Source organism: Pogona vitticeps, chromosome 3 (assembly GCF_051106095.1).
Source record: "Pogona vitticeps strain Pit_001003342236 chromosome 3, PviZW2.1, whole genome shotgun sequence".
Classification (NCBI taxonomy): Eukaryota; Metazoa; Chordata; class Lepidosauria; order Squamata; family Agamidae; genus Pogona; species Pogona vitticeps.
Genome location: NC_135785.1, coordinates 207,303,230 through 207,316,578, shown reverse-complemented (window position 1 = coordinate 207,316,578; position 13,349 = coordinate 207,303,230). Strand labels below are relative to the sequence as shown.

Genomic DNA, 13,349 nt, shown 5'->3' with positions numbered 1-13,349 from the left:
TAGCAACGATTTTTGCTGCACGGATTATCGTCGCTATGTGGGGCACCACTGTACAGTAACTGGTTACTCACAACCCAGTACAGTGGTGCCTCGACTTACAACCATCCCTACTTATGACCATTTCAAGTTACCATGAGCTCCGGTCACAAAATTTTACTTCTACTTGCGACGGAGCTTCCACTTACAAACAGAAAAAGGCAGGGGAAAAAGGCGGGAAATTCGAATATCTAACTGTAGATGGCAACAAGGCTGCTTCTTTGTAGCTCTTTCGCCCCAGCAGTTAGAGAGAGTGTGTCATTGTCAGGGGCTTGGGACTGCCCCCTGCTTCTGAGACCATGTGTGTGTTTGCAGGGAGGCTTCAGCTGCCTTGTAAGGAAAGGTGCTGTTTTCTGCTTTTTAAAAACTGTTCTAGGTGGGGTTTGCATCGTGGTTTTCATCTGGAGGGGTATGTTTCTGTGTTGTTTTGTTTTGGTGGGGTTTTTTTGTTTTTGTTTTTTGTTTTGTTTTTTGTTTGCAGCCCCAGTGCCACAGCTTGCTTTGCTATATTTTTTTAAAAAGCCCGAGCCACAGATCTTGCTTCGCTGTTTATTTTTGGGGTTTTTTAAAGCACCAGCACCTTCCAACCCAGCTTGCTGTATGCTTTTTTTTCCCCAGAAAGGATTAATCTCATTCCAATGCATTTCAATGGGAAATGGTGCTTCGACTTACGATCATTTTGAGTTACGTCCATCTTCTGGAATGGATTATGGTTGTAAGTCGAGGCAGCACTGTACAGTATAACAACCTGACTAGTCCTTTACCAGAGCAGTAAAGTAATGCTCTCATAGAGCTTATACAGAGAAAAAGCCTCTGTAATCAGCAACACCTGCCGGAGGCAACTCAAGCCTCCAACACTGCCTGTTAATCAGAAACAGACGTATGCTAGCTGTTTACATACAGTCTTTTTTACATATTTTAATTACATGAGTACATTTCATATGTTCAAGATTTTAATTTACAATACTATGACCTGCTCCATTAAAAATACCTTGAGGCACTCCTACACCATATAAACTTAGCTTAAAAACAGATCAGGAGCAGAGTAGGCCGGCTGCTCTCCTGTTGAGCTTCTGCCGCCAGAAAGAGCCCTGCCAGCCATCACGACCCTTGCGTTTGCTTCGGCCTGCCTCCCGCCTTCACGGAGTTGGCTACTTGCGCATCGGTGATTTTTGCGCAAGCTGCGCGGTCTTTCCATAATGAATTAATGGCATTCTCCCCTTCAGGGAAACAAAGTAGGCAATTGGCGATCGATTCCCAGCCCCAGCGCCGGTAGGGAAGAGAAGTACCGTTCATCGTTTGTAGGTCGGCGGGGGACGCTAATTTCACGCTCCAGAAAAGGGAAAGAGCCCTTCATGCTCCCTTATGGGGCTGCCTCGGGTTTTTTTTTTGGGGGGGGGGCTGACAGAAGCCTCAGAGGAAGCGTTCGCCGCAACATAAAGGCCCGCGGGGGGGGGGGAGAGCACGGCGGCCCCAACAGGGTCTTTTAGAGAAATCCTAATGCGCAGCCACACCGCCGCCCGTCTGCTTGTTCGCTCCGTGCGTGCTTGGCCTCTGGCTGACAAAGACCTAACGGAAACCTCTGCCCTGAGAGGAAGGGACGCTCCTGTCCCCCCGCATGCGCCCGCCCGCGCCCAAGAGAGGTGCACAAAAGCAATGAAAAGGATTAGCTGCCAGGGAGTTGTCGTTCTTCCCCCCCCCCCTCCTCCTCCTTCCGCAGCCTTTCCAGCTGCGGAGTTTGCCCCCTCCTCTCCCTCCGGCCTTTCTCACTCCAGCTGGAGCGACGCCACCAGCGACTCTTCGCGCCGGGCTTTGAGGGCTGAGGGCTGAGGGGGGGGGGAAGAATAACAAACAGCTGTTGCTGCCGTGAAGATGGCGAGCCGCTGCCGCCTCCTTCTCCTCGGGCTGCTGGTCTTCCTCTTGGGACGCCTTGGCTGTGAGTCGGCGCGGTCGTTTGCCCCCTTTCTTATTATGGGGACGCTGGGGAGGGTCACGGGTCTTTCTGAGGAGGCGTGGGGGGGGTTAGAAAGAAAAAGCGCCTCAGTCCCCTCTCTTCCCTCTCCCTCTCCTTGGCTTTGCTTGGCTCCCTTCCAGGCTGACGGTCAATTCCTCCCTCCCCCCCTTGGGGGCAGGACGGTCGCGGAGCTGGGGACAGAGGGCTTCCTCCGCAGGCTGGCGGCCCGCGGACCCGCACGCTTTGATTCGGTGAGGGGCTGAGAGAGCCGCGGAGGGGCACGCGCTGCGCCCGCCGGGCGGGGCGGGGCGGGGTTGAGGGTGGCGAGGCCTGGGGCTGCGGCTGCTTGGCCGCGTGGGGAAGGGGTGCCCGCGCTTGGGCTGAGGGGCGAGGCGAGGGTCAACGCCGGTCCCTTCCAAAACGTTCACTGGAAACCTGACCTCTTCCATCTCCCCAACCCCACTAAGTTGAGACCAGTGAGGGCCTTTCTAAGTAACCTATGTTAGCGGGCTGGGAGGGTGGACTCCTGGAACTCAGAGCAAGGCATTTTAAAATAAGTTGGCTTCGACTTCAAAGATGGTTAAAAGAAAATTAAAGATATTTACACTGTTTTGCCTACACGGCGCCAGCAAACGTTTGACTTCGCAAGGTTGCGGAACGAAAAGCGGCCTGGGACGTTCGCGATTGTCCGCTGGTTTCCTCGAGTGTCAACATCCCTGCATTTAACGGACTATAATTCTGAGAGCCAAACTGTACATTAGAGACAACCCGTCGTTAAAAGCTGTCAGGAGACGGACGTGGAAGCTATCACGGGTGCCTGAGAAATCAAGAAGACAAATTGGTTTGGTTTTCGGGCATAATCACAAATCAAAAGAAGCTCATTTGCAAATTAGGGGCAGTGAGAAAAGTATCTTCTTTGGCAGTTGCACACAATTAGCACCCGAGGAGTTCCCTATTCTAATAGGCGTTACCTATAATATAGAAGCAAATTTCTGCACTAGCCAATATTGTTATTAGCTCATTAAATGTTACAAAGAAACTAAGCTTTTGTGTTTGCCTTTTGGGGGTAACTTTTTGGTGATCCAATAAAAGTATTGCCTAGCCCAGAAATTTGTTTTGATGAACGGATCCCTTTTTGAAGGAAAAAAAGCATTATTTATTTATTTTGGTATCAACTGTTAGAAAACAAGGATGGCTAGGTTGAAAACAGGACAAGAGTATAATAGTTGCACAGAAGGAAATTCTCTTGAGTTCGTTGCTTCCATGGCAAACTACACCTGCCAAAATTCTCTTTTCTAGAAAAGATGCAGGGACTCCCATACAGAAAACATATATATTTGTAAGACTTCTTAATACGTAAGCTCGCTATTTGGTTTCTTAAATTATTAGCTTTGTTTATATCCTGACTTTGATGAGCATAACTGACTCTTTTCCTCCCTCAGTTTATATGGAGGTAGCTCCCAGTGAGACAGATACCTACGATGGTGTTGTGGATAGAGTGACAAATTGGCTGAATTGAGCTAAACAGGGTTTCTTAAACTGGCTGGATAGTTCAGTGGTTTGGGGTATCTGGCTGTGGAGTGAGCCATTGGAGTTCGATTCTCCACTGTGCCTCCTGTGAGAGGAGCCAGCCTATGTGGCCTTGGGCAAGCTTCATAGTCCACTGAGGCCCCCAGAAGAAGGGAATGATAAATCACTTTTGAGTATTGATTACCTAGAAAACCCTGGAAAAGGGTTGCCATAATAAATCAGAATTTACTTGAGGCATGCAATTATTATTTAATTATGGTTGCTTATGTTTGCTATGAGGTGCGGTATATTGTTTGGTGCGATCCTTACATGTTGTTTCAGGTCAGGAAACAAGACTGTACCTTAGGCAACCCTATTTGGCCCACGTCTCTTAGGGAGAGGGGTTAGCACTGGTAGAAGCATTCCTCAAATATGTCACATGTTTGGAAAGTCCTTGTTAGGATTGCTATAACTTGGTTTTTGATTGGATGGTGCAGATCCATGGGGTCCCCTTTCAGCTGTGCAGTTCTAAGATGACAATGATGGGATAGGATAACCAGCCCAGGGCCAGACACTGAGATTATTTCTGAGTGGGGATTTGAATCTTAATCTCTCCAAACCCAAACTGTATTGACTAATCCTATGATCACTTTCCCAGCAATAGGTCCAGTTGAATATTATGGTACCACTTAGTCCCATGTATAGGACACTCTTTACTTGGAAATAAATCCCTGCATTTAATTAGATCTACTCTCAGATAAATGTGAGACCACAAGTGAGAATTATCACATCCAACTCGCTCTGGAAACATATGGTTTTTCCCATAGCAAGAATGGATTGGCATAATTTTATCTCAGAAAAGTTCATAGCAAGTGAAGCATTTGATAGACATATGCCAGAGAGTTAGGAAGCAAAAAATAAAATAAGACCAGAATTCAGAACAGTTTCTTTGGTGGAAGAGGAATTGCAGATTTAGGAAAAGGCTTAATTGGTGTAAGACAGTGGTTCTTAAACTTTTACCTTCCAAATGTTTTGTGTTCGACTTCCAGAAACCCCAGCCAACATGGTCAGCAGTAAAAGATTCTGAGAGTTCAAGTGTGAAGGTGAAAAGGTTGAATATCACCCTTGATGTGATGTGAGAAACAACCTGGAAAGCAGAATATGTCAGTTGTGTAATTACAAGCAAGCCATCCAGAGAATTATTCTTTGGAGAAATCATATAGGAAACTTAGATTTGGGTGCTAGGGCTTGGGAAAGCTAGATTTATGCAACTTATCACAATGTCTCCAGATGGCTGAATCAATTGAAATAACATTTTCTGAAGCTGTTCCAGTTTTACAGATTATCATGGCTGCCTCTTTGAAAACTGTCCCACTTCTAAATCTTTTTTTTTTTTACCCATCCATTCAAACAGATCCAAGTGCTTGTTTGCTTTTTTCACTTTGAGCTTTTACCTCCTCTCTTTCACTCTTTATTTTTCACGCCCCTGAGTGGATGGTGTACTTCTTCTTTTTTTCTTATGCTGGAGGCAGGAGCAACTGGACTGTGTCTCTCCTAGCAATCTCCTCTGGATTTAAAACTGGTGTTGGCAGACCTCTTCCTCTTTTATCTGTTGTCAGAGGTTCATTAACCCACAGGTCTTCTTTCAAAGCCTGGAAAAGTTACTTTTCGGACTATAATTCCAGGAATCTCCAGCCAGCATGCCTGCTCTTTCACAAATAGAAGAAAACCTTCTCTCTCAAGCTGTCTGGAGTTCACCTCCCAGAAGGGTGAACATGACCAGTGGCAAGGGATTCTAGGTATTGTAGCTAGCTCAGCCGTGGATAAATTACTGAAGAGCAGTGTAACTTAATTCAATGTACAGGCAGAAATCGTCGTGCAGTAACACAAATAGCATACATTTTAGATGTGAATTGTCATACATTAAGAAATCTCTGTAGGCATTATTTCTTGCATGGCATGAGTACTTCCACAGCCCCTGGAGAGTACAAGACTTATAATGTCATCATTACAGTTTAGAATTTCCTGCATAATAGTTTTTTTCCAGTATTCCCAGTTGAATGCCCATGATGGACAATAGCCATATAGCTGCCAAGCAGCATATTTATCATGTAACACATGACAGAAAACAGAGCTGCTGGTCTTGTTAGATTTGGTTTTTGCAACACAATCTAAGATCTTGGAGGTGGCTGTTTCGTTGAAATTCTTTTTGCAGTACCTGCCAGGTTAATACTGTAATTCATTCACCTTCTTATTCCATCTGTTTCCTCAATAGAGATTCAGAATACAGTACCTTGTGTGAGTGGGGTTCCTTTCAAACCCAGTGTCTGAAAGTTAAACAATGTTTCCAACTAAAATGATACAACTTGTAACAGGTTGCTATTTAAATAGGTTTCCTGAGTGACACCATGTTTATGAGGTCTGCTGGTACACAGTGGATTTTATTAGATGACAAGTGCAAATACAGTATACGATATTGTGAAGCTTGGCAATGTCTGAAGGAATATGGCATAAGGAGTTGTCACTAAGATGTAAAGCTATTAGATGGGTCAGTGACCACAAAGATGAGCAGAGGCTTCTAACTTTCCCGCTTATTTCAAACTCTGTTCAGTGTCATCTTTCCCCATTTGCTGCTTCCTCTGAGGACATAATTGTGTACATCTTCCATGGATCAGGTGGATTGTACTTGCCTCTGGGATTCCAGAAAAAGTGTGCCAGGAAAATAAGGAAATTTATCCTTGCTGTGGATTTTGCACGTTCTACCATCAGATCTGCAGTACCCCTGGTCAAATCCACATTGGAAGGCACATACGTATGGCTAGCTGCTAGGAGAATTGTAGCTGCAGCATCCCTGTCTCTGCACCACCTGCTTGGCTCTTGGTTTCCTGCCGCAGGCCAGATGGGAAAACTGGCTTCCACCACCATCTCCTTTGCCTCCTCCTCCTTTTCCTCCTTTTCCTCCTTTTCCTCCTTCTCCTATATTTCAATATATTATGTGCCTGAAACCCTTCCGAATGAAAGCTAGCATGCTGGGGAGATAAATAAGCTAGCACCCTGTTCTGCAACGTCTAGTTTTATGTGTGGAGAGATTTTTGTTTCTTGTTTGTCTGGAAGCTCATTCAGTCACGTGAGTCTTAGCTATCTGAGGTGTTACAACTTTAGTCACACCTAGGCCAGATGTAAAGCAGGGACGAGTGACTGTTGTTCTCCCATGTTGTAGAACATCAACTCTCATAATCTCTCACTTGCTTTTGGCTTGAACTGATTAGAAGTGGAGGCCCAGGGCATCTAAAGGCTGCACTTGCCTACCCTTGATATCAAGTAACTTGTTTATATAACCATATAATTCATACTGAAGAACACACATACTATACAAACAAGGTTAATGTTTTTCAGGAAAACAGTGTAAAATGTTGAAAGGTTAGAGATGGGGGGTATTTGTATACGAATATGAATATCCCCTTGCATCTGGATTTAATAAGGGTCCAGCCCCTGAGGCTGACCGTCCACTCATGCATCCAGCAGAGGTGGCGGCCTTGCTTATCCTTCCAGTCACTTCCGGAGCCCCACTCTCTCCCCACTTGGCTAGGCACTCCAGGCAGGAGGAAGGAGGACGGGTCTCCCTGCACGGCTGCCGAGTGGCCAGCCAAGTGAGAAGAGAGTGGGGCTCCAGGAGTGATTGGAAGGATGAGTGAGGTTGCATGAGTGGATGGTCCAGCCCCTGGGGCTGGACCCTCATTAAGTCCAGCTGCGTGAGGATATTTGTATCTGTATACGAATGCAAATACATCTCTAGTTAATAGCTCTGCTTTCTATTAGGTATATTTAATTTCAGTGGAGATAAGAAGTTAGGAAAATATAAATAAACTAGAATAAAATACCACACCCAAGCAATGTGGTGAGCACAGATAGATTAAGCTGAAATGCACAGCTGTGAAAACAATGTGTGGTAAAATATGTTGGACATCTGATAAGAATGCATACTGGATGTTAACTTATGACAGATGCAGGCTTTTTCCTACTTAATGTCTTAATTATTTCAAATAATTCCATCACTAGTGAAGAGTTTAACATGTTTCTTTTTCATATATTAGAAAATCGCATCTTTTAAGTGCATTTCCTGAGTTTGATCATGCAATATCATTCCACACAGCTCTCATCACAAGCCATTCCTCCAAATGTCTCGTGGTGATATTTGTAGTCTCCCTCCCCATTTACAACCTTTCAGCAACCCTACTAAATATATGATTGTGACTAATAGTGATTCTTTATGACCCCATGGACCAGAGCATGCCATGCCCTCCTATCTTCCACTGCCTCCCACAGTTTGGTCAAATTCATGTTGATAGCTGTCCAACCATCTCATCCTCTGTCATCCCCTTCTCCTCTTGCCTTCACACTTTCCTAACATCAGGGTCTTTTCCAGGGAGTCTTCTCATGAGATGGCCAAAGTATTGGAGCCTCAGCTTCAGCATCTGTCCTTCCAGTGAGCACTCAGGGTTGATTCCCTTCAAAATGGATAGGTTTGTTCTCCTTGCAGTCTCAAGAGTCTTCTCCAGCACCACAATTCAAAAGCATTGATTCTTCAGCGGTCAGCCTTCTTTATGATCCAGCTGTGACTTCCATACATCGCTACTGGAAAAACCGTAGCTTTGACTATGCGGACATTTGTCGGCAATGTGATGTCTCTGCTTTTTAAGATGCTGTCTAGATTTGTCATCACTTTCCTCCCAAAAAGCAGGTGTCTTTTAATTTCGCTGTCACCATCTGGATTGATCATGGACCCCAAGAAAGTAAAATCTGTCACTGCCTCCATATATTCCCCTTCTGTTTGCCAGAAGGTGATGGGACCAGTGGCCATGATCTTAGTTTTTTTGATGTTGAGCTTCAAAACATTTTTGGCGCTCTCCTCTTTCACCCTCATTAAGAGGTTCTTTAATTCCTCCTCACTTTCTGCCATCAGAGTGGTATCATTTGCATATCGGAGGTTGTTGATATTTCTTCAGGTAATCTTAATTCTGGCCTGGGATTCATCCAGTCCTGCCTTTTGCATGATGTATTCTGCATATAAATTACATAAACAGGAAGACAATATACAACCTTGTCATAATCCTTTCCCAATTTTGAACCAATCAGTTGTTCCATATCCAGTTCTAACTGTTACTTCCTGTCCCACGTATAGATTTCTCAGTCCCATTTCTTTAAGGACTTGCCATAGTCTGCTGTGGTCCACACAGTCAAAGGCTTTTGCATAGTCAATGAAGCAGAAGTACATGTTTTTCTGGAACTCTCTGGCTTTCTCCATAATCCAGCGTATGTTAGCAATTTATTCTCTAGTTCCTCTGCCCCTTCGAAATCCAGCTTGTACTTCTGGTAGTTCTCAGTCCACATACTGCTGAAGCCTACCGTGTAGGATTTTGAGCATAATCTTGCTAGCGTGTGAAATGAGTGCATTTGTACGGTAGTTGGACCACTCTATGGCACTGTCCTTCTTTGGGATTGGGATGAAGACAGAACTTTTCCAATCCTCTGGCCACTGCTGAGTTTTCCATAGTTGCTGGCATATTGAGTGTGGCCAATCTAGTATAGTGAATATATATTCAGACTAGGGCTCAGGAAACATGGATTCAAATCACTGCTCATCGATGAAAATTCACTAGATAATGGCAAAGTGGCAATCAAAAACCACTCCTTGAATGTCTTGCATATCGAGAGAATCCTATTATGATCATGATAAATGGAAAGTGGCTGGACAACACAGAACAAGTTCAATGGGCACTTACAGAATGTGTCACATCTTTAAAGTAGGGCAAGGCTAGTAATTCCCAGTGTGATCAGGTGATGAGAGTGTTAAATGCCTTGTCTTGCTCTGGGCAATTCATTAACTCTGGACCTTGGTTTTCCATTTGTGAGGACTACATTTCAAAATGTGGTATACCAAAAAGAGTGCATAAAGGATGAATGCATACTTCTAATGCTTCCTTGGCAGTATTTGGCAGTAGTTACAGTATTGCAACTCTTTTCTGCTTTGTTTAGAATCATGGGGTCTCTGTTAACCAGTGTCCCTGGAAATTACTTAAAGTTTTCCACATGTTTGATTTTGTTGAATAGCAGACATAATTCAATTATTTGCTGCTACTTTCTTAAGTCTAAGTGTCTGCTGATAAAAATGCTTGTTTTGTGTGTGGGGGGGGGGGTCTTTGGTCAGAGTGGAATATCCATGAATGGCTTTTCCACTTTGTTGCCTTTGTAAGGGCTGAAGCAAATGGCTGAATGGTAATGAAGGCTTCCATAGAGATTCACCTTCAGCAGTGTCTCTCCTTTTTGTTCAAAAGAAGTGGAGTGAAAAATAGCAGTTAATCCCACTTAAAAGAGTACTGTTAACCAATGAATTTGATACATAGCAAAACATGGTGCAGTGGGTTTTTTTCTTTGCCTCACTATTGTTTTGCGTAATCTACATCCGCCATGTGTGATTCGCTTTTCATGTTTGTTTGTTTTTAAAGGATTTGAAAGGGCAGTAGACATGCATCAAGGTTTGCCAAAGTTAGTGCATTATAAAATTTGCCAGTCAGTTTATATCTTAATAAACATATGACTTCATGCCTGTATGATAATCATCACTTTATGTAAAATGTCAAGGTTTAATTCCAGTTGCCAAGAACAGTTGGAAACTTCATTGTGCTTTTGAAAGAGAAATCATAACTGCACAATTCAGCATGTGCTTTGGGAGAATAGATATACACTGAACTGTGAATTAGGAAATCCTCAGTTCAGTATCATGTTTTACACTTGCTTTTGCTGTTAACTTGTTAGGTGACATGAACAAACTTCCCTTCGTAACCTCATCTTCTCACAACGCACATCTGCAGCATAGAAAATATCACACCATTGTATGAGACAAGGCTGTATAAAGATTACACCCAAACAATTAATGTGGAATGGTTTGAAACTTGAAGGTCCTATACAGATATGAAGTACAAAAGGTTCATCAAAAGGTGAAATTCTACCAGTGCAAAGATTCTGCTGCTTGCAGAAGCACCATTTTCATGCCTATAGAAAAACCTATGCTTTAATTTTTAGGATAACCAGATCTGTAAACATCCCATTCTCAAATATTTCACAATCAAACCCTGAGGGCTTTGTAATAAACAGATAATGCGCCACTATAGAGTGAGGGAGTAAAAATCCCATATTTTGTAACACTGAACAGCTGCAAGTGGTTGTCACCATCCCTGCTAAGGTTGACACTTTAGCTTTATTTTTATTGAGAGAAAATATAGAATTACACCTTAGACTAGCAATCATTAAAAATAGGGAATTTGCATTTTCAGGATGTATATGTTCACAAACCTTCCTGTAACTTGATTGCTATGGAAATAAACACTGTACAGCTCTTACAATAGTGGCAGGAGTCTATTGTTTATGAGAGGCTAAGTCATTTAAGACATCCCAACCGCCATTTCCCTATTCATTACCAAGGGAACAGGATTGGCAGCAAAATTCTCAAGACTACTTTGAAAACAGAGTGCTGAGATTTTTCCCCCAGTAAGCTTCAGGAAAACAATTCATGCAAATGCATCTTGGGTACAGCACTAAAGCTCTGAAAACTTCTCTTTTTTTCCTTTTCCTTTTCTTTCTTTTCTTTTCTTTTCTTTCTTTGTTTCTTTCTTTTCTTTTTTCTTTTTTCTTTTCTTTTTTCTTTTTTCTTTTTTCTTTTTTTTTTTTTTTTTTTTTTTTTTTTTTTTTTTTTTTTTTTTTGAACTACAGGTCAAACAGTTTCCCAACTAGTATGGTCAATATGCTTGGTGGCAAGGGGTTCTGTCAACTGTAGTCCAAAAAGAACTTTTCCAAGATCTAGTGCTGAATACATTTGAATTTATTTATTAGGGTCGAGTGACCAGCTCATAAAACATATTTATGGCTAAAATATATAGAATGCAATTAAAAATGTGCAACGAGATTGTAAAACATATGTGGCTAAAATATACAAAATACAATTTAAAAAGTGTACTACCAGTTCATAAAATGTATTATGTGGCTATAATATACAAAATACAATTTAAAAAGTGTACAACAGATAATTGTGTACTAGTTGTAAAATATGGGGAGAATCAAATACAGAATTTTTATAGTTATTCTTTACCATTGGATTGTCCGGTGCAAACTGGTTTGGACAGGGTCTTTGGGTTATAGGGAGTCCTTCCTACATATTTGTAAAGATTTGTAAACATTTCCTCCCTTCGGTTGGGACCACAACATTTCTCTATGCTCGACAGTAAACCACCCTCATGCTAAAACCAGTCAACCTGTGAACTCAGGAGACTATAAGGTGCTGAATAGTCTGGTGCTGAATACATGTTGCCCTTATTGTTTATTTTCCATGTAGTATTTTGTGTATATATAATGCACTGAGTCTGGATTTAGGCATGCTCGGCTTGGACTTGGAGAAAACAGACTTGCCTCCTTACCCCGTCGCAGCACTTCTAGGCCCCATAAAATGCTCAGAGACTTCAGGAGCCTTGCTGAGTATGATGAGCTGTGGGAGAGGGAGGGGTCCGAAAAACCTTAAGAATATGGCCAAAGAGCCTGGAAAACCGACAACAACAAGTATCAAAGTAGTAATGCTTAGATAAATAGGTTTTGTTTAAAAAATAATTTATGTATGTTGTTATGCATTAGGTTTTACCTCAGCCAGGTTAGTCACTCTAAACCTGTACTTCAATCAAAGTTAAAAGTTAGCCACGGATCGTTAGGTCCCATGGATAGTGAAACCTTGAACCATTAATATGGACTTTTAAAATCTGTTGGACAAAACTTTTTCTTCAGTTCACACAATAAATGAACCGTTGGACCATTTCCAAGTATGGGCAGGGAGATATTACTGGGTTCCTTACTATGCAAACTTGGAAAATGTCCAACTTTTCAGGCAATAGACCGTTGTGTGAACTGAAGGAAGAAACGATATTCTGTCCTTTGAGTATAAGAAACTTGCTTTTTATGTTGAACACTAAGTATGCTCATTAGAAAGAAACATCTAGTTAAATAAAACTAGAAATAGATTGTGTGTATATAATTTTGGAAAATACGATTGCAGTTGATTCTGCTATTATTTAGTAAGGGAATACTGGGACCTCAGACAAAGCACCCCAGTGTGAAGTGCTTCAGAGCAGAGTTCAAGCTACTCAGCTATACCATCTGACACTCTGTTCTGTTGCCTCTGTTTTCTAATGCCCTGTCCTCTGCCACCCACCAGCAGGCATTCAGTCTCCAGTGGCCAGTGAGCATACTTAGTTCTCACTGAGTTGTTTCTTGTTGGGAGGGATTTCTTTTTCAGCCCCCCAACCCGCATGGTGGTAGAGGTACCTCTGCAGTTCACAGGCCAGAACTAGATGCTACATTAATCCTGCATCTGGGAAGCAGTGTTCTCACCAATTCTGAAATATCTGATTGTAAAAGCACATTAATTTTCCCAGGTATTCATCTTGCATTTCCCCAGCTTTGTTTTAGCCATATGAGCCTGAAATCCCATGTCTCAGTTCCACATCAGAGAGAGAAACAACAGAGTTAGAAAGCATATGTACCTTTATAAGTGCCCACACTATGCATTTATTTTTGTATTTTTAAAAAGAGAAATTCCTCTACTGCTGCTCAGAGGGAATAAAAGCATGTTCTGCAGAGAATGTTGGAAAGTGTGAATAAAAAATCAACTCTACAAGAAGAGTGCTGTCTCAACACAGATCACTTTATTAAAATTAAGATATCTATTTGCAAATAGGGTGCATATGGCAACAGGAGCCTCAGTGTCTCCCATGCCATAAGGCAGTTTAATCATATAAAGTTTAGCATT

The 13,349-nt window shown here is 42.5% G+C and overlaps 1 protein-coding gene and 1 pseudogene across 3 annotated transcripts in view; one reads left to right on the top strand and one right to left on the bottom strand.

Moving 5' to 3' along the window:
* Positions 1-1,610: 1,610 nt before the first annotated feature.
* The window catches only part of JAM2 (junctional adhesion molecule 2), a 28,518-nt gene continuing 16,779 nt past the window's right edge, over positions 1,611-13,349 (top strand). For both annotated transcript variants that reach the window (XM_020789621.3, XM_020789620.3), the window contains exon 1: positions 1,611-1,972. In XM_020789621.3, coding sequence (XP_020645280.2) covers positions 1,909-1,972 — 64 coding nt within the window. In that variant the 5' untranslated portion in view covers positions 1,611-1,908. The remainder of the gene's footprint in view (positions 1,973-13,349) is intronic.
* On the bottom strand, positions 4,970-6,462 carry LOC140705369 (CCR4-NOT transcription complex subunit 6 pseudogene; annotated as a pseudogene). The gene has a single exon (XR_013542886.1). The product of XR_013542886.1 is annotated as a CCR4-NOT transcription complex subunit 6 pseudogene (transcript).